The 21,712-nt window shown below is 38.3% G+C and overlaps 1 protein-coding gene and 1 non-coding gene across 4 annotated transcripts in view; one reads left to right on the forward strand and one right to left on the reverse strand.

Annotated features, from left to right (window-relative positions):
* Positions 1–12,811: 12,811 nt before the first annotated feature.
* The window catches only part of BTBD8 (BTB domain containing 8), a 108,151-nt gene continuing 99,250 nt past the window's right edge, over positions 12,812–21,712 (reverse strand). The window contains exons 17-18 of one of the 3 annotated variants that reach the window (XM_049714038.1): positions 14,998–15,086; positions 12,812–13,447 (exon numbers count right to left, since the gene is read on the reverse strand). In XM_049714038.1, coding sequence (XP_049569995.1) covers positions 13,394–13,447; positions 14,998–15,086 — 143 coding nt within the window. In that variant the 3' untranslated portion in view covers positions 12,812–13,393. The remainder of the gene's footprint in view (positions 13,448–14,997; positions 15,087–21,712) is intronic. The other 2 variants (XM_033432672.2, XM_049714024.1) reach the window with 2 other exon arrangements.
* LOC117203207 (U6 spliceosomal RNA) lies at positions 18,214–18,320 on the forward strand. The gene has a single exon (XR_004485886.1). It is a non-coding gene; the product is annotated as a U6 spliceosomal RNA (small nuclear RNA).

The following is a 21,712-nucleotide window of genomic DNA, read 5'->3' on the forward strand; positions in this document are numbered from 1 at the left end:
AGGGGTAGGGGAGACATCCAAGATTAAGCATCGGAGGGTCTCCGTGGGCTGAGTGCAGGACAGCAGTTCCCTCTCCAACTGTGATACTACAAGGAGACTTGGCTGGGTTGAGAGCAGAGACTCCAGTTGTGGTAGGGAACCTGGCAAGTGCAAAGAAGAGTCCATTCTGGGGAGGGTACTGAAGTTCTGGGCAACTCACCAGAGTAGGGAGGGAAAGGAAAACTAATCTTATTGAGAACCTACTCTGTACCAGGTACTATACCAGCTGCTTTACATACATGATTCTATTAATATTCTCCATAGATGCTGTAAAATTTATGTTATTCTAATTTTAAAAATGAGAAAACTGGAGCTCATAGAGATTAAGTTATTGGGCATGATGATATAGCTAGTGAGAAAAGGGCTGGGCTTCAAACCTAAGTTGTCTAGGCCACATCCCTACCTCTACAGCTTTTTCTTAAAAGCCAGTTAGGCTTTTTAAAATTTCCACCATGCCGCAGAAATTGCTCTTGTCAAGGTCCTTGCTAAATTCAGCAGTTTCAATACTAATTTTACTTGGTCAATCAGTATCATTTGTTGCAGTTGATCACTTCCTCCTCTTGGAAACACGTTCTCCTTTGGCTTTCCCACACCATGCTCTCATGGTTTTCCTCTAACCTCACAGGCTACTTTGCAACATCCGTTATTGTTTTTCCCTCAATACCCAACCTCTTGGAAGCACCCCAAGTGCAATCCTTGGACCTCTTTTCTTATCTGGCTATATGGTTGACCCTTGAACTGCATGGGTCCATTTATACATGAACTTTTTTCAATAAATATACTGGAAATCTTTTTGGAGATTTGTGACAATTTGAAGAAACTCACAAACTGTTAGCCTAGAAATATTGAAAAAATTAAGAAAAAATTAGGCATGTCATGAATGCATAAAATATATGTAAATATTAGTCTATCTTTACATAGACATGAGTGATATTTAATGTAAAATTAATAGTGTTAGTTTTCTTACTGTTCTATAACTTTGCTTTCAGAGTTATATTACCGTACAGTATGCCTCTTTCTCATAGCTGGAGAAACTGCATATCAGCCTATTATCACAGGTAAGTGTGTCTTTTTAAGTAACAATGTTTCCAGTATTGTATTATGACTATGACTGCAATAATGTATGCCATAAACATTTTTTAATGATTCATTCATTAGTGTATAGGCTAGGTTACTGTGAAGCAATTGTATCAAAAACATTAGGCTACCATAGAACAATCATATTGCTGCTTCTTTACCAATGCATGAATTGTTATACTTGTAAATAAAAATTAATTTATTTTTCACATTATCTTTTCAGTTTTGATGTCTAGTGTTAGTAATACATACAACATCCACAGTGTTTTGTATCATGTAAGACAATATTGATGTAGGTACTGACAGGTGACTCATCTTGTAAACAGATGATGGAAACTTGCTGTATCAATAAATACTGTACAGTACTGTAAATGTGTTTTCTCATGATTTACTAAATAATATTTTCTCTAGCTTACTTTATGGTAAGAATACAATATATTATATAAAATATATGTTAATCGACTGTTCATGTTATTGGTAAGGCTTCCTGTCAACAGTAGGCTATTAGTAGTTAAGTTTTGGGGGAGTCAAAAGTTATGCACAGGGTTTTTTTTCTTTACTATATTTTATATATTTATTATTTTTTTTTAATATCTTTATTGGAGATAAAGATATTTCTTTACAATGGTGTGTTAGTTTCTGCTTTATAACAAAGTGAATCAGCTACACATATACATATATCCCATTATCTCCTCCCTCTTGAGTCTCCCTATGCACAGATTTTTGATTGTGCCCCTAACCCCTGTGTTGTTCAAGGGTCAACTGTATTCACTGTTGTGATCTCATGAACTCATGGCTTTAGATGTAATCTGTATGCTGACAAATCCCAAATTTCTATCTCCAGACTTAACTTTTCTCCTGAACTCCAGATTGGTATATACAACTGCCTATTTAATATTTCCACTAACAGACATCTCAAATTTCACATGGCAAGACAACTTTTAATTTCCGCCCTGCAAAGCTGTACCACCCAGAGTCTTCCCCATCTCTGTTAATAACTCACATTTTACCTATTGTTAGATTTAAATACCTTGCCTCTCATTTACCCCATCTCACCCATCAGGAAATCTTGTTGCCTGTCCCTTCAAAATATATCCAGAGCCTGACCACCTCCCTTGTCTTAACCACTATCAACTCTCACCTGGATTATTGCATTAGCCTCTTAACAGGTCTCCTTGTTTATGTATGCCTTGCTCCCGAAAGTATTTTTCAACATAGCAACCAGGGTAATCCTCTTAAAACAGAAGATGGATTTTGTCTCCTCTCTGCTTAAAATCCTCTAATGGCTCTCAGCTTTCTCAGAATTAAAGGTAAAGTCCTTATGATGACCTACAAGGCACTATGTGATCCAGTTTCCCTATTACCTAGCCAACCTTTTCTACTACTCTCTCTCACCTGCTTCTACTGTTCCAGCTACATTGGCCCCCTTCCTGCTTCTCATACCTGCCAGGCATGCTCCTGCCTCAAGGCTTTTGCATCAGCTTTTCTGTCTGAAGTGCTCTCCCCCGAGATATATTCATAACTCACTCTCCTCTTCAAATCTTAGCTGTCAACTTTCCAGTAAAGCCCACCCACCCTGACTTCCTCATTTAAAATTGGAACCACTCTTGATCTCTCTTAGCCTGCTCTATGTTTTTTTAATAGCATTTGCCACCTTCTAACATACTATATAATGTGTGTACTTATTATGTTTATTGTTTATAGCTGTTCTCCTCTCACTGGGATGTAAACTCCACAAGAAAAGGAATTTTTGTCTCTTTTGTTCGCTGATGAATCTCTTTCATCTAGAACAATGTCTGGTACCCATTAAGCACTAATAAATATAGTCAAATACTGAAGTGTCATTCACTCTCACTTATAAAGTTCCTTCGGGCTTATGTCTCAATGATAACATATCAGACTTCATTGAATTTTAGTAGCCATGAGATGAATAGTACCAATGGAGGCCTCTATTTTTATTAAAATTCTTACCCTTATTACTTTTAGGCTTGAACTAATTTATTTCAAGCTTTGGTCTTCTGGGTTAGGGCTAACTAGTTTGTCTGAGAGATATTTGCTAGAAATAAAAGTTCAACAGTTAATCCTGATAATGAGTTTTTATTCAGGAGGCTTATGTATTACCACAATTCAGTCATTTATGGAACAGATAAAGCTGTTTAAGTTGTCCTTTTAAGGGTGTCTACAAGATTCAGACCCAAATATATTGAAACTGAATACACAAATATATTTGGCAACTCTATAACAGCCCAACTCCCTGATTCACTACTCTCTAGAATGCCTACAAAGAAATATGTTCAATTTACATTTCTGTTTAGTGTCAGAACATTCCTAATTCACCAGCTGTGAGAAAGTTACGATGAAAAATTAATTCCATAAATTATTGATTCCTGGATTGAAAATGTAAAATTCAACTTGAAAGCATAGAATCAATAAGAAATAGATATTTCATAAACCTTGCAATGCCATACTTCCACATTAGTTGCAGAGTGACAACCTGTTATGAGACTGCAAAAATATGTTTTTTGTGAGATGCCTCCGTTTCAGAAGCAACAACGAAGCCTTGAATCTACTTAGTGGCTTGAACACTTGGATAGATCTAAAATAATTAATGTATTTCAGTATTTTTTCCCTTTTAGTCAATTGCAAATGTTGAACAATCATTTTCCTTTGAGGCTCCACTGCACATTTTTTATGTTATCTGCTTCATTCTTGATGTTCCGACCTTGATGTTGTAGCCCATCAAAAGGACACACACACACACACACAGGGAATTATAGAGGAAGTTGGATGAAAGAAAAGTGGCTGTTTTCAAATAGCCCTTCACCAGTTTTCTTTGATATGAAAAACTGACACAGTACTATATTCTCAGACCCTGACCAGGTATAATTCTTAAAATCATTGGATTTAGACAATTTATTGTTTTGGAAACAACAGGATCAATTTAATTAAACCATCGGATGTTTTAAAAACATCCAAAACTTTTCTGTTTCTAAATAGGTTTGAGTACGAATTTATATGACTTAGATAATAAAAGCAAACATTCAGTTCTCTACTTACGCACTGAGAAAAAATTTTGCACTCTCTCACCTCACTGGTCCTATTTGTCCTCTTTGACCTAAATCTCTCCTGGTTCTCAGCTGTCTCTCGTGGTAATCCCTTGTGCTGCTGTTGGTCTAATGTGCTTATTGAGCACAGCTGTAATTCAGTGATGACTTCCTCAAGGTTTAGATATTTCGACAGATTATTTTTAGCCTCAGTCTGCAGTCATAACGTAAAAGCAACTAAGATGAAAACTGAACACACCAGCAAACAAGTAAGTCTGACAACTTAAAAATCCGTAAATTTATTTTATTTATTTATTTTTTATTGTATATGTGAACTTTTACTGGGAATTTAAATTCTTGTTTTATAGTAGTGTGGATTAGTGAATTTTTTCTATTTTTTAAAAATTTTCTCCAAATTTTTTGTCAGTGAGCCCATCGCTGATAATGAATATTAAAACAAACAAACAAAAACCAATGTAGAACAAAAATAAATACCCACCCAAGGACAACAACAACAAAAAATCAAGACTTAATTTGACTATAGTCTGTAAGGTTAAAAGAATGGAAAGAGAATATAAATAAATTTGGTCAAATAAATAAATCATCCTTCTAGTAAATATGTATGTTTCTTCTGAAAGAATGAAAGAAAATGCATATAATACCATCTTATTTTTTGGTTTTTTTTTGTACAGCAGGTTCTTATTAGTCATCCATTTTATACACATCATTGTATACATGTCAATCCCAATCTCCCAATTCATCACACCCACACCCCCACCCCCCGCCGCTTTCCCCCCTTGGTGTCCATACGTTTGTTCTCTACATCTGTATCTCTATTTCTGCCCTGCAAACTGGTTCATCTGTACTATTTTTCTAGGTTCCACATATATGCGTTAATATGCGATATTTGTTTTTCTCTTTCTGACTTACTTCACTCTGTATGACAGTCTCAAGGTCCATCCACGTCTCTAGAAATGACCCAATTCCGTTCCTTTTTATGGCTGAGTAATATTCCATTGTATATATGTACCACATCTTCTTTATCCATTCGTCTGTCACTGGGCATGTAGGTTGCATCCATGACCTGGCTATTGTAGATAGTGCTACAATGAACATTGGGGTGCATGTGTCTTTTGGAATTATGGTTTTCTCGGGGTATATGCCCAGGAGTGGGATTGCTTGGTCATATGGTAATTCTATTTTTAGTTTTTTAAGGAACCTCCATACTGTTCTCCATAGTGGCTGTATCAATTTACATTCCCACCAACAGTGCAAAAGGGTTCCCTTTTCTCCACACCCTCTCAAGCATTTGTTGTTTGTAGATTTTCTGATGATGCCCATTCTAACTGGTGTGAGGTGATACCTCATTGTAGTTTTGATTTGCATTTCTCTAATAATTAGTGATGTTGAGCAGCTTTTCATGTGCTTCTTGGCCATCTGTATGTCTTCTTTGGAGAAATGTCTATTTAGGTCTTCTGCCCATTTTTGGATTGGGTTGTTTGTTTTTTTAATATTGAGCTGCATGAGCTGTTTATATATTTTGAAGATTAACCCATTGTCCACTGATTCATTTGCAAATATTTTCTCCCATTCTGAGAGTTGTCTTTTCATCTTCTTTATGGTTTCCTTTGCTGTGGAAAAGCTTTTAAGTTTCATTAGGTCCTGTTTGTTTATTTTTGTTTTTATTTCCATTACTCTAGGATGTGGATCAAAAAAGATCTTGCTGTGATTTATGTCAAAGAGTGTTTTTCCTATGTTTTCCAACAAGAGTTTTATAGTGTCCGGTCTTACATTTAGGTCTCTAATCCATTTTGAGTTTATTTTTGTGTATGGTGTTAGGGAGTGTTCTAATTTCATTCTTTTACATGTAGCTGTCCAGTTTTCCCGGCACCACTTATTGAAGAGACTGTCTTTTCTCCATTGTATATCCTTTCCTCCTTTGTCATAGATTAGTTGACCATAGGTGCGTGGGTTTATCTCTGGGCTTTCTGTCTTGTTCCATTGATCTATATTTCTGTTTTTGTGCCAGTACCATATTGTCTTGATTACCATAGCTTTGTAGTATAGTCTGAAGGCAGGGAGTCTGATTCCTCCAGCTCCGTTTTTTTTTCCCTCAGGACTGCTTTGGCTATTCAGGGTCTTTTGTGTCTCCATACAAATTTTAAGATTTTTTGTTCTAGTTCTGTAAAAAATGCCATTGGTAATTTGATAGGGATTGCATTGAATCTGTAGATTGCTTTGGGTAGTATAGTCATTTTCACGATATTGATTCTTCCAATCCAAGAACATGGTATGTCTCTCCATCTGTTGGTATCATCTTTAATTTCTTTCATCAATGACTTATAGTTTTCTGCATACAGGTCTTTTGTCTCCCTAGGTAGGTTTATTCCTAGGTATTTCATTCTTTTTGTTGTAGTGGTAAATGGTAGTGTTTCCTTAATTTCTCTTTCAGATTTTTCATCATTAGTGTATAGGAATGCAAGAGATTTCTGTGCATTAATTTTTTTTTTAAGAAATTTTATTTATTTCTTTTTGGTTGCGTTGGGCCTTCTTTTCTGCGTGCGGGCTTTGTCTAGTTGCAGCGAGCAGGAGCTACTCTTTATTGCGGTGCGCAGGCTTCTCATTGCGGTGGCTTCTCTTGTGGTGGAACATGGGCTCTAGGCACGTGGGCTTCGGTAGTTGTGGCACGCAGGCTCAGTAGTTGTGGTTCCTGGGCTCTAGAGCACAGGCTCAGTAGTTGTGGTGCATGGGCTTAGTTGCTCCTCAGCATGTGGGATCTTCCTGGACCAGGGCTCAAACCCATGTCCCCTGAATTGGCAGGTGGATCCTTCACCACTCCACCACCAGGGAAGTCCCTATAGCTCTGGGGATGACGGCTGCAGAGGAAACGGCAGAGGTGGCCATCCGTATGCGGCATGTGGAAAGGCTGTTCCACTGGGGACATGATTTGTAAGAGATGATGGATTGCAGGAGTGTGTACATAACACCGCAGACAAATGCCAAAAAGGCACCGCCATCGTGTACCATGGGGACAGCTAACTCCTGGAAATTGGCTACAATGCCCATTCTGATGCATCCCACCAGTCCTAGAACTAACGACACCAAGTTAAAAACAAGAGTGCTGAAATAGCTGGTTTGGTTTTGCTTCTCTACTATTTTATATCTTGTGTACATCGTGGCTGCACCAAGAAATGCAGAGAAGTTTATCATAAATCCAAAAATTCCACTCTCTGGAGGTGTTGTTCCTGTATCACTGATGTAGGGGAGGAAGGGGCTGACGTGCCCGGAGAGCACGGCGACCACGTAGGAGATGATGAAGGTGGAGGACAACCAGGTCACCAGGAGGATGGGGATGAAGGCCATTCCCCTCAGGAAGCACAGCATCGCACCGCCACCAGGAGGGCACTGCGCTCTGTGGGGCCGGAACAGGGGGCTGCTCTGCGCTGCTGGGAGGCAGGGGCTGTGCACGTGCTGACCCGCGGTGCGGCGGCCACAGCATGCACAGCCACAGGCGGCCGGGTGAGAGGCTCCGCGACAGTGGGGCAGACCTGGCCCTGGAGCTCTGTGCATTAATTTGTATCCTGCAACTTTACCAAATTCATTGATTCGCTCTAGTAGTTTTCTGTTGGCATCTTTAGGATTCTCTATGTATAGTATCATGTCATCTGCAAACAGTGACAGTTTTACTTCTTCTTTTCCAACTTGTATTCCTTTTCTTTCTTTTTCTTCTCTGATTGCTGTGGCTAGGACTTCCAAAACTATGTTGAATAATAGTGGTGAGAGTGGACATCCTTGTCTTGTTCCTGATCTTAGAGGAAATGCTTTCAGTTTTTCTCCATTGAGAATGATGTTTGCTGTGGGCTTGTCATATATGGCCTTTATTATGTTGAGGAAGGTTCCCTCTATGCCCACTTTCTGGAGAGTTTTTATCATAAATCGGTGTTGAATTTTGTCAAAAGCTTTTTCTGCATCTATTGAGATGATCATATGGTTTTTCTTCTTCACTTTGTTAATATGGTGTATCACATTGATTGATTTGCATATATTGAAGAATCCTTGCATCCCTGGGATAAATCCCACTTGATCATGGTGTATGATCCTTTTAATGTTTTGTTGTTGGATTCTGTTTGCTAGTATTTTATTGAGGATTTTTGCGTCTATATTCATCAGTGATACTGGTCTGTCATTTTCTTTTTTCATAGTATCTTTGTCTGGTTTTGGTATCAGGGTGATGGTGGCCTCATAGAATGGGTTTGGGAGTGTTCCTTCCTCTGCAATTTTTTGGAAGAGTTTGAGAAGGACGGGTGTTAGCTCTTGTCTGAATGTTTGATAGAATTCACCTGTGAAGCCATCTGGTCCTGGACTTTTGTTTGTTGGAAGATTTTTAATCACAGTTTCAATTTCATTACTTGTGATTGGTCTGTTCATCTTTTCTATTTCTTCCTGGTTCAGTCTTGGAAGGTTATACCTTTCTAAGAATTTGTCCATTTCTTCCAGGTTGTCCATTTTATTGGCATAGAGTTGCTTGTAGTAGTCTCTTAGGATGCTTTGTATTTCTGTGGTGTCTGTTGTATCTTCTCCTTTTTCATTTCTAACATTATTGATTTGAGTCCTCTCCCTCTTTTTCTTGATGAGTCTGGATAATGGTTTATCAATTTTGTTTATCTTCTCAAAGAAACAGCTCTTAGTTTTATTGATCTTTGCTATTGTTTTCTTTGTTTCTATTTCATTTATTTCTGCTCTGGTCTTCATGATTTCTTTCCTTCCACTAACTTTGGGGTTTTTTTTGTTATTCTTTCTCTAGTTCCTTTAGGTGTGAGGTTAGATTGTTTATTTGAGATTTTTATTGTTTCTTGAGGTAGGCTTGTATAGCTATAAACTTCCCTCTTAGAACTGCTTTTGCTGCATCCCATAGGTTTTGGATCATCGTGTTTTCATTGTCATTTGTCTCTAGGGATTTTTTCATTTCCTCTTTGCTTTCTTCAGTGATCTCTTGGTTATTTAGTAACGTATTGTTTGGCCTCCATATGTTTGTGTTTTTTACGTTTTTTCCCCTGTAATTCATTTCTAATCTCTAATTGTTGTCAGAAAAGATGCTTGATATGATTTCATTTTTCTTAAATTTACTGAGGCTTGATTTGTGACCCAAGATGTGATCTATCCTGGAGAATGTTCCATGCGCACTTGAGAAGAAAGTGTAATCTGCTGTTTTTGGATGGAATGTCCTATAAATATCAATTAAATCTATCTGGTCTATTGTGTCATTTAAAGCTTCTGTTTCCTTATTTATTTTCATTTTGGATGATCTGTCCATTGGTGTAAGTGAGGTGTTAAAGTCCCCCACTATTATTGTGTTACTGTCAATTTCGTCTTTTATAGCTGTTAGCAGTTGCCTTATATGTTGAGGTGCTTCTATGTTGGGTGCATATATATTTAGAATTGTTATATCTCCTTCTTGGATTGATCCCTTGATCATTATGTAATGTCCTTCCTTGTCTCTTGTAACATTCTTTATTTTAAAGTCTATTTTATCTGATATGAGTATTGCTACTCCAGCTTTCTTTTGATTTCCATTTGCATGGACTATCTTTTTCCATCCCCTCACTTTCAGTCTGTATGTGTCCCTAGGTCTGAAGTGGGTCTCTTGTAGATAGCATATAGATGGGTCTTGTTTTTGTATCCATTCAACAAGCCTTTGTCTTTTGGTTGGAGCATTTAATCCATTCATGTTTAAGGTAATTATTGATATGTATGTTCCTATGACCATTTTCTTAATTGTTTTGGGTTTGTTTTTGTAGGTCCTTTTCTTCTCTTGTGTTTCCCACTTAGAGAAGTTCCTTTAGCATTTGTTGTAGAGCTGGTTTGGTGGTGCTGAATTCTCTTAGGTTTTGCTTGTCTGTAAAGCTTTTGATTTCTCCATCGAATCTGAATGAGATCCTTGCCGGGTAGAGTAATCTTGGTTGTAGGTTCTTCCCTTTCATCACTTTAAGTATATCGGCATGATATACTCCCTCTGGCTTGTAGAGTTTCTGCTGTGAAATCAGCTGTTAACCTTATGGGAGTTCCATTGTATGTTATTTGTCATTTTTCCCTTGCTGCTTTCAGTAATTTTTCTTTGTCTTTAATTTTTGCCAATTTGGTTAATATGTGTCTCAGCGTGTTTCTCCTTGGGTTTATAGTATATGGGACTCTCTGCGCTTCCTGGACTTGGGTGGCTATTTCCTTTCCCATGTTAGGGAATTTTTCAGCTATAATCTCTTCAAATATTTTCTCTGGCCCTTCTCTCTCCCTTCTCATTCTGGGACCCCTATAATGTGAATGTTGTTGCATTTAATGTTGTCCCAGAGGTCTCTTAGGCTGTCTTCATTTCTTTTCATTCTTTTTTCTTTATTCTATTCCGCAGCAGTGAATTCCACTATTCTGTCTTCCAGGTCACTTATCCGTTCTTCTGCCTCAGTTATTCTGCTATTGATTCCTTCTTGTGTGGTTTTCATTTCAGTTATTGTATTGTTCATCTCTGTTTGTTTGTTCTTTAATTCTTCTAGGTCTTTGTGAAACATTTCTTGCATCTTCTCAATCTTTGCCTCCATTCTTTTTCCGAGGTCCTGGATCATCTTCACTATCATTATTTTGAATTATTTTTCTGGAAGGTTGCCTATCTCCATTTCATTTAGTTGTTTTTCTGGGGTTTTATCTTGTTCCTTCATCTGGTACATAGCCCTCTGCCTTTTCATCTTGTCCATCTTTCTGTGACTGTGGGTTTTGTTCCACATGCTGCAGGATTGTAGTTCTCCTTGCTCCTGCTGTCTGCCCTCTGGTGGATAGGCTATGTAAGAGGCTTGTGCAAGTTTCCTGATGGGAGGGACTGGTAGTGGGTAGAGCTGACTGTTTCTCTGGTGAGCAGAGCTCAGTAAAACTTTAATCCACTTGACTGCTGATGGCTGGGGCTGGGTTCCCTCCCTCTTGGTTGTTTGGCCTGAGGCAACCCAACACTGGCGCCTACCTGGGCTCTTTGGTGGGGCTAATGGCAGACTCTGGGATGGCTCACGCCAAGAAGTACTCCCCAGAACTTGTGCTGCCAGTGTCCTAGTCCCCGTGGTGAGCCACAGCCACCCCCCACCTCTGCAGGAGACCCTCCAACACTAGCAGGTAGCTCTGGTTCAGTCTCCCCTGGGGTCACTGCTCCTTCCCCTGGGTCCTGATGTGCACACTACTTTGTGTGTGCCCTCCAAGAGTGGAGGCTCTGTTTCCCCCAGTCCTGTTGAAGTCCTGCAATCATATCCCACTAGCCTTCAAAGTCTGATTCTCTAGGAATTCCTCCTCCCGTTGCCGGACCCCCAGGTTGGGAAGCCTGACGTGGGGCTCAGAACCTTCACTCCAATGGGTGGACTTCTGTGGTATAAGTGTTCTCCAGTCTGTGAGTCACCCACCCACCAGTTATAGGATTTGATTTTATTGTGATTGCGCCCCTCCTACCATCTCATTGTGGCTTCTCCTTTGTCTTTGGATGTGGGGTATCTTTTTTGGTGAGTTCCAGTGTCTTTCTGTAGATGATTATCCAGCAGCTAGTTGTGATTCTGGTGTTCTCACAAGAGGGAGTGAAAGCATGTCCTTCTACTCTGCCATCTTGGTTCAGGGCCTCCAAAAATCCCTAAATTTAATATTGAGCTGGATAAAGAAATTCCTACCTAGGCTTCCTTTCAAGGCCTAGTCAAGTTTTATCATATAATTCAGACTGAAAAAGGATATAAGATACATAGTATCTATCTCTTTGCACTCTGCCTCAGATCAAGGGCCTACACCAACTAGAAATTTTGTGCTTATCACTTTACCTGGTAGGCACCACTTTTTGAGGCAGCCAGAATTGTATTAATCACCTTTCTCTCTTCCTCCCTTTACCTCCATTGCCTTGTCCTGTTGTTCTACATCCACAGAGATGAGCTCCAAAAAACAGCTGGGCAGGAAAAAGATAGTGGACTACATGTTGAGAAATGTCCCAATCTAGTACAGCATTGTAGGTAGGGGCAGAGAGAGGATGAACCTAAGAGCAGTGCACACCGAGGATATTGTAGTTTTTCATGTGCTCCATCATTTCAGAGTAACGGATGATCAAACAGTGGGGTAGGAAAAGCCGGTAGAGCAAACAATGGTAGGTGCATGCCTAGTAGACATGGAAATTGAAATAAGAAATGGCATACATACAAGTGGGTAGGGAATAGGACCAAGGGAAATATACACATTTTGTCTGCTGATAAACACTAAGTCTAAGGACTCTTACTTATGAGTAGAGGAAAAAGTTGACATGGAGCCTATGACAGAATATTTCAGAGCAAGGGAAAGGAAATGGCATCATAAAGACTCAAAGGAAAAGCATGATCCAAAAGAAAACTTTAAGAGGCTACTTGCATCCTTAGAGTACAAAAAGCCATGCATGTTCTATAAACATGCATCCAGAGTATGAGAAGAAAGATGTAAGACAACAGGCTGAAGTGGAAAGTCAATAGAATGTTACGAATGAAGTAAAGGAGGAATGGAATGATACAAAAATTATACAACCACAGAATTAAAATATCCACATTGGCAATGAAGAAAAACTTGATTCTGGAGGAATATTGAATACATAATGAGGTTTATTTGAGACACTCCAGGATAAAGAGAGAAAGGTCAGAGGTAGGTGATACAGCTAAAGGCGAGAAAAGGTAATAGGTATTCATGAAGAGGAAACCAAAACAAATGGGAGAAAAATCAAATGTTTGATGGGAAGAACACTTTCTTGATGAGAAAAAAGCCCATAGATGCAGACAGAAAGGAATAGCCATGTTTTTGGCAAAAATAAATGACAAAGACCTACATTTAGACATGGCCTGTCACTGTTTTTATTTTTTCAATAAATTTATTTATTTTATTTATTAATTTTTGGCTGTGTTGGGTCTTCCTTGCTGCATGCAGGCTTTCTCTAGTTGCATCGAGCGGGGGACGCTCTTCCTTCGGTACACAGGCTTCTCACTGCGGTGGCTTCTCTTGTTGTGGAGCACGGGCTCTAGGCCCACAGGCTTCAGTCGTTGTGCCTCGGGGGCTCCAGAGCACAGGTTCAGCAGTTGTGGCACACGGGCTTAGTTGCTCCACGGCATGTGGGATCTTCCTGGCCCAGGGCTCAAACCCGTGTCCCCTGCATTGGCAGGCGGATTCTTAACCACTGCGCCACCAGGGAAGCCCCCGACACTGTTTTTAAATTACAGCGCTATAGAAGTAGTCCAGACATCCATGAAGGAAATAAAAGATGTTGCCTAGAAAGAAGAAAAAATCATGTTAGCCTTGCACTTCTCTGTTGCCACACCAAATTACAGGAGATAATTACTACAAGCTATTTTTCTGTCAACTGAGAGATAAGAAGGACTGGCAATAAGCACTAAACGAGTTAAATGAAGACATAAATCTAAAGAACTATAAATATGGCCACAGAAGATAAACACAAGTGTAATGCACTCATTTATGCAAGTCTTCAGATCCTTCCCATTTCTATGGCTCAGCACTTGCTCTGCTTCCCAGCCCAAGCAACCTTGTCAAAGGCTCTTGCCTTTCCTTCAATAATAAGTCTTGATTGCTCCAACTGCATTTTGTCTTCTGACACCACCAGCTGGCTCAGCCTTCCCAGGCAGGTATTAATGGCCAGCTTTGGCATGGCCTCTGTCATACATGTTACAGTGGGAGCTGTATGGCTCAATGGAATCCACATAGGCTCTGGATTCTCCAGTAGCTGCCAGTAGGGGCCCATGTCACAAACTAGAAGTGTGGGGTAGTTAACTCCTATTGAGCATATTTTGAGCAGTGGGAGGAAAGAGATAGGACTGAGCACATAAGTTGTTCACTCTTCTTCCTCCCAATTGTTCCAAAATCCAGAACTTCCCTTGGCTTCTCCAAAGATGTCCTGTGTGACCAAGAAACCAGCTGTTTCTCATGAAGCCGAGCACAACTTGCCACCTTCTGTTTACTTCCTTCATTGTTTTACTTTTTCCCCTCACTGTTGCTCCCCTGGGACTGAACCCTCCAACAAAGCATTAGTTCCACAAGCTTTGCCTTAGGCTCTGTTTTGTGGGGAGCCGGGTTAAAACAGTCAGAATTACTCTAGAGAAGTTATGTAAAAATTATGAATGATAATCTGGATCCAAACATTCCAAACATTCAAAATATCTCAATAACAGAGAAAGAAGTAAGAAAGGACATAACAGAGGCGAGTGATGGAGAGGTATGCTAATTCCTTATCTTAAATAGGGGAAACTCAAAAGATAGAATTACACATTTGATTCTTGTGGATTTGAGAAATATAAGTTAAAGAATGTTTTAGGGAAAATAGGGTTAACTGTTTGGAGAATTAAAAATGGAATACTGACTTTTCAAAAACTAGAGAAAAGTAAATAAAATCTGATTTATAGAGAAAAAAGATAAAAAACAAGAAAGAAGCGCAAACCATAAAAATATAAAACAAAATGAATAAATGTAAATCTTATAAATGATGTTGAAGATATTTAAATAAAAATAAAAATGTACATTAGCAAAGACAAAACAGAATGGTAGAGGAGATGGTAACCACATTTGGGAAGCTCTAAGCAAAAGGAGTGATAACTAACCTAATAAATCCAAGAAAGCTAAAGCCTAAGCCAGCAATGGGGAAAGTCAAAAAGTAACTCAGAACTCCCAGAGGCTTAGGAATTTGTTCCAGAGGTTCTGGTGTACCAGAGGTGTGACTAAAATTTAGAAGAATTGTCGAAAGTCTGTTTAAGAAGCACTCAGAACCCAAGATGCCCTCCTCATGGCCAGGTGATTCCATGTCTCTCACCTCAGCAGAACTGGAGGTTCTTTCTCTGAAGAGGGAAACATGAGGGTCTCTGACTGGGGGACTGCAAGTGCAGTTGGAAGTGGAGTTTGCTGAAAATAGGAGGATAAGAGAACAGTTAGTTACACATGGAAAGTGAGACCCTCAACCATCTTTCCACAGTCACAGCCTAGAATATTTGTATCCAGGTCATTTCCTCCAGGCAAGCAATAGGAAGATTGCTCTATGAAGCACTGAACCAGGTCAGGTGAAAAGACCTCAAGATACTGACACTGGTGTTTTACAAAAATTGAGCCCCATCAGCTGACCCTGCAGAGAGGCCCACTGTCAGCAGCAAGTCCCACTCACTCACACAGAGTTTTCAAAAAAGCTTTTGAGTCCCTAAAGTATAAGCAAACAGCCCACAAATTCCGCTAATGTAAAAAATAGAGACTAAAACAAACATAGAAAAAAAGCAAATTTGGAGAAATTCTCTGTTCAGAGAGTAAAACTTAAAATTATATCCTCAGATCAATAGGGGGAGACATTGCATCAAAGGAACAAGAACAAAATACTATTAAGAAGAGAAATTTCAAAGAACAAAATAGAAAATATAATAGCAATAATGAAAAATGGAAAGCTGAATGGAAAGATTGGGAGATAAAATTGAGGAAATACCTCAAGAAGTAAAGAACAAAGACAAAGAGATTAGTATGAAGGAAAAGGTATTAATGGTCTCATGTCTAAATAATAGGAGTTCCAAAAATACAAACAGAGAAACTAGAGGGAGGAAGAAATTGTTAGCTAATTTAGGGAATTTTTCTAGAACTGAGGGATGTGAGTTTCCAAACTGAAAAGGCCTGCCAAATGCTTAGGACAATGGATGAAAATACACCCACATTGAGCACAGGTTCATACCATTTTACAACTCTGAGGACAAAGAGAGAATCCTAAAATTCTCCAGACTACTTATAAAGAATCAGAATAGCATCAGACTTCTTTTTTTTTTTTTTTTTTTTGCTGTATGTGGGCCTCTCACTGTTGTGACCTCTCCCGTTGCGGAGCATAGGCTCTGGACGCGCAGGCTCAGCGGCCATGGCTCATGGGCCCAGCCGCTCCACGGCATGTGGGATCTTCCCGGACTGGGGCATGAACCCGTGTCCCCTGCATCAGCAGGTGGACTCTCAACCACTGCGCCACCAGGGAAGCCCAGCATCAGACTTCTTAACAACAGCAACACTGGAAACAATATATTCAAAATTTGGAAGTAAAATTATGGTCAGAGTATCTGAATAGACATTTTCCCAAAGAAGACATACAGATGGGCAACAGGCACATGAAAAGATGCTCAACATCACTAACCATTAGAGAAATGAAAATTCAAACTGCAATGAGATCATCTCACACCTGTCAGAATGGCTGTTATCAAAGAGACAACAAATGACAAGTGTTGGTGAGGATGTAGAGAAAAGTGAATCCTTGTGCACTGTTGGTGGGAATGTAAATTGGTGTAGCCACTGTGGAAAACAGTATGGAGATTCCTCAAAAAACTGAAAAAAGAACTACCATATGATACAACAATTCTACTCCTGGGTATTTATCTGAAGAAAACAAAAACACTAATTAGAAAAAATACATGCACCCCTATATTCATAGCAGCATTATTTACAATAGCCAAGACATAGAAGCAACCTAAGTGTCCATCATCAGATGAATGGGTAAAGAAGATGTGGTGTATACATACAATGGAATATTACTCAGCCATAAGAAAAGAATGAAATGTTGCCTTTTGCAACAACATGGATGGACCCATAATACCCCAGAGGGTATTATGCTTACTGAAATAAATCAGACAGGGAAAGACAGATAGCGTATGTTATCACTTATATGTGGAATCTAAAAAGTGAAACGAATGAATATAACAAAACTGAAACAGACTCATGTAGAGAACAAACTAGCAGTTACCAGTGGGGAGAGGTAAGGGGGGAGGGACAAGATAGGGGTAGGGGATTAAGAGGTATGAAATACTATGTATAAAATACATAAGCTACAAGGATATATTGTACAACATAGGGAATATAGCCAATATTTTATAATAACTTTAAATGGAGTGTAATCTATAAAAATATTGGATCACTGTTGTACATCTGAAATTAATACAATATTGTAAATCAATGATACTTCAATTAAAAAAACTACAGTTATAACTTCAGAGGGAAGAAAAACTGAATGGAAGGAAAAGTAATCATGTTACTAACTTACTTAGCAGTAAGTAGTTTTTTCATGATTATAATAATGTGAACTCTAAATTCTGATACAACTAAAATTATTATACATCTATGTTGGGTAATGGGTGTGGGTAAATGAGAATCAAATTCTCATTTTTCAGAGTGAGATGACAATAGATAATATCTAAAACTGAAAAGTTAATGTGTGACAGATTATGTCACAGGGAGTTCATGTTATTTAGGGAAATAGAAGCAAACAAGAAATAGCTTAGAGACTTGAAAGTGGTTGCTGTAGGAAGTGGGATTGGGGTAGGTGGAGCCAGGCAGGGGACTGATGTTTGTTTTTTACTAAAGCTTGCAGAACTATTTCACTGTTTAAACTGTATGCATAACTCTGATGAAAATAATGGAAATGAATGGGTCCTTTTCCTAATTCTATGCTTTTAAACTCATTTGACTTGCTTCGTGTTCAAAAGCATTTTAATGATCATATTAAAGGCTATCATCTATCTTTTAAAGACACAATGAGACCCATCTTTTATGTTTCACTTACAATGTCTACAATCATTACAAAAATTGTTAGGAAAAATAATTCCTATTATTTTCAGTATTTTTATTAAAAATTTATTATATGAGTAATTAATATATATATTTAATATAAAAAACAGAAAGAATAGTAAATATAACATCAACAACAAATTCCAAAATCCAGAGCTAACTACTACCAATGTGTTAGGTATTTCTTTTCAGTAATGTATTCATATGTCGTGCACCAATTAAGTTTGTGTTTGGCTGCAAGTAAGAGAAAATCCAAATCAACAATAGTCTGAAATACTAAGTTTAACATACAAAGTTCTCTTCCCTTATGTAATAGCAATCCTAAGATAGGTAGTCCAGGGTTGGTATAGTGGTTTCATGAGGTATTCAGGTACATAGGTTACCACTCTGCCATCTCTAGGGTGTGGCCCTCATCCTCATGGTACAAAAGAGGGCTGATAGAACACATTTGCGCATGCTCACTTCGGCAGCACATATACTAAAATTGCAGTGATACAGAGAAGATTAGCATGGCCTCTGTGCAAGGATGACATGCAAATTCGTGAAGCGTTCCATATTAAAAAAAAAAAAAAGAACACATTTGTGCTTCAGACAGCTTGATATAGGAAAGAAGAGAAGAAATCACCATCCTCTATAGAGAAACTTTCAGGAAGTATCACTCAACACTTTTATTTATACCTCATTGGTCAGAACCTAGTCACATCGTTACAGCTAACTGCAAGAAGGGCAGGGAAATGTAGTTTTCATTCTGAGTAGCCAAATACCCTGCTATAAAATTTAGGATTCTGTTGAGAAGGAAAAGGAGAAGACCAGAATTTAGGGTGGGATATTAGCAGTTATACCAGTCAGGATGTCCAGAGAAACAGAACAAATAGGACATATATATTAAGAGATTTATTTTAAGGAATTGGTCCACAGGATTATGGGGGCTGGCAAGTCTGAAATTTGTAGGGCAGGCTGGAATTCAGGCAGAAATTGATGTTTCAATCTTGAGGCAGAATTTATTCTTCAGGGAGCCTCAGTTTGTGCTCTTAAGGCCTTAAACTGATTGGATGAGGTCCACTCACATTATCAGGGATAATCTCTACTTAATGTCAAGTGGTTGTAGAGGTTATATACACCTACAAAATACCTTCACAGCAACATCTAGATTCATGTTTGATTACATAACTGGGTACCAGAGCCCACCCAGATTGACACATAAGACTAAAGTGTTTATCATTAATATATTACATATACATACATATTAACATCTAACTCCTTCATTTTATTGTGAGCATACCCCAAATCATCAATTTTTTTTTTTTTAGTTAATTAAAAAATATTTATTTATTTTTGGCTGCGTTGGGTCTTCATTGCTGCACATGGGCTTTCTCCAGTTGTGGTGAGTGGGGCTACTCTTCGTTGCAGTGTGCAGGCTTCTCATTACGGTGGCTTCTCCTGTTGCGGAGCACAGGCTCTAGGTGCGTGGACTCAGTAGTTGTGGCTTGTGGGCTCCAGAGCACAGGCTCAGTAGTTGGGGCGCTCGGGCTTAGTTGCTCCGTGGCATGTGGGATCTTCCCAGACCAGGGCTCGAATACATGTTCCCTGGATTGGCAGGCGGATTCTTTTTCTTTTAATACACTTATTTATTTTATTTAATTATTTTTGGATGTGTTGGGTCTTTGTTGCTGCACGTGGGCTTTCTCTAGTTGTGAGCGGGGTCTACTCTTCGTTGTGGTGCATGGGCTTCTCATTGTGGTGGTTTCTCTTGTTGCAGAGCACGGGCTCTAGGCACTCCAGCTTCAGTAGTTGTGGCTTGCAGGCTCAGTAGTTGTGGCTCGTGGGCTCTAGAGCACAGGCTCAGTAGTGTGGCGCACGGGCTTAGTTGCTCCGCGGCATGTGGGATCTTCCTGGACGAGGGCTCAAACCCGTGTCTCCTGCATTGGCAGGCAGATTCTTAATCACTGCACCACCAGGGACGTCCCCAAATATTCTTATCAAACATGATATTTAATAAAATAGCTTAATATCCCAACATATCAAAATAACTTATTCATTACTATGTTTTAGGACATTAAAATATTATATACATGTGCTTATTTTTAACCATTTCTGATTATTCATTACTTTTCTAAAAGTGAGATTACTGATTCAACAATTATGAAGATTTTTAAGACCCTTATTCCTATTGCCAAAATGCTTTCCAGTAAGTTTGCACTGATTTATACTTACACTAACATATATGAATGCAGTGCCAGTCTCACTGTACTCTAGACATTAGGTTTCATGATTTTATCTTTACAATTAAATAATGACCATATTTTGTTTTTTACCTCTTTACTAACTAGTATATAAAACATTATATCATTCACTGTATTTTTATTGACGATTTCTATTTATTTTGTTAATTTTGTTTTTACTTTTTGCCTAGGTTTCTACTGGGCTGTTAGCATTCTTCTGATTGATATATGAGGTATTTATATATTAAGAATATAAATCATTGTTGTCTTTCTTGTAAATGATTCCTAATTTGCTCTTTTTTCTTATTATAAAGTTTCTAGAATACAAATTACTTAAAGAAAGAAACTATATATACTTCAACTTTTCACTTAGGGTAAACAGTCAATCAAAATTAATAAATATACTATCATATTATTGGTGACTAAAATAAAGGGAACTGAAACATGAAGATTAGATTATTTTCATACACAAATGAAGCATCATTCCCACGGATGAGTCAGGTAACCAGTCATATCTTTCCAAAACAAGTGCTTGAGAAAACTCAATATTTTTCCCCTAAGAATTCTTACCTATGTAATATTTTTCTTCATTTAGTAGTAGTATTACTAACTTTATTTTTTTTTAACTTGCTTTTTAAAAATTAATTAATTAATTAATTTCTTTTTGGCTGTGTTGGGTCTTCGTTTCAGTGCGAGGGCTTTCTCTAGTTGCGGCAAGCAGGGGCCACTCTTCATTGCGGTGCACGGGCCTCTCACTATCGCGGCCTGTCTTGCTGCGGAGCACAGGCTCCAGACGCGCAGGCTCAGTAGTTGTGGCTCACAGGCCTAGTTGCTCCGCGGCATGTGGGATCCTCCCAGACCAGGGCTCGAACCCATGTCCCCTGCATTGGCAGGCAGATTCTCAACCACTGCGCCACCAGGAAGCCCAGTATTACTAACTTTAGAGTCTCCTGACTGAATTGTTGTTTCTAAGATGTCAGGTCAACATTATGTTCAAATAAATTTTAAAATGATTAGTAAGATCATTTTAATGAATGAATTAAACAATGATCTTATAAGATGACTTATTTCCTGCTTCTAAAAAAATTTAAAAATGAAAAAGCAGCAAATAAGGATTTGTGATGGCAGTAATAGCTGTTTGACACTGACATGCTATAAATAAATCTGTGAGATAATATAAACTGACTCAGGCATTTGTGATGCACATGACAGCTCAAAATGATTTCATTTCCTCAGTAGTTTTTAGATTTTCTTATTTCATTGACTATGAAAATTACAGTCAACCCACACACTGTTCTTGGATTGATTTTAATGTAACCTGCCCAGAATTTTAGGTTGATTTTCAAAATTAGAAGTGAAATTGAATTCCAAGCAAGGTAACTGACTTGACCAATAATTTAAACTTGTATAGTATAATAATACTTGGAATTGTATCTCTCCCTTAATATATTTCAATTGCTTAGTTGAATCTAATTAACTCCAATAATTTTTTATGTTGGCAAAGCATCTAATTAGTTTTCATTCATAGTTCCTAAGTAATTAAAATGTTTAGTGGATAGTCATTTATTTACTTATAATAGTCTCACTTATCAAATTTATTACTTATTAAATGTATTCATATTTTCAAAAACTCTTTTATGGTTCTTTTTCTATGCTTCTTTGAGTCTGGTTAGACATCTTTTGATTGTTTACCAGCCATTTGCATTTTAGTTTTTGTTAAAAAGAAAAAAA

Source organism: Orcinus orca, chromosome 1 (genome assembly GCF_937001465.1).
Source record: "Orcinus orca chromosome 1, mOrcOrc1.1, whole genome shotgun sequence".
Lineage (NCBI taxonomy): Eukaryota > Metazoa > Chordata > Mammalia > Artiodactyla > Delphinidae > Orcinus > Orcinus orca.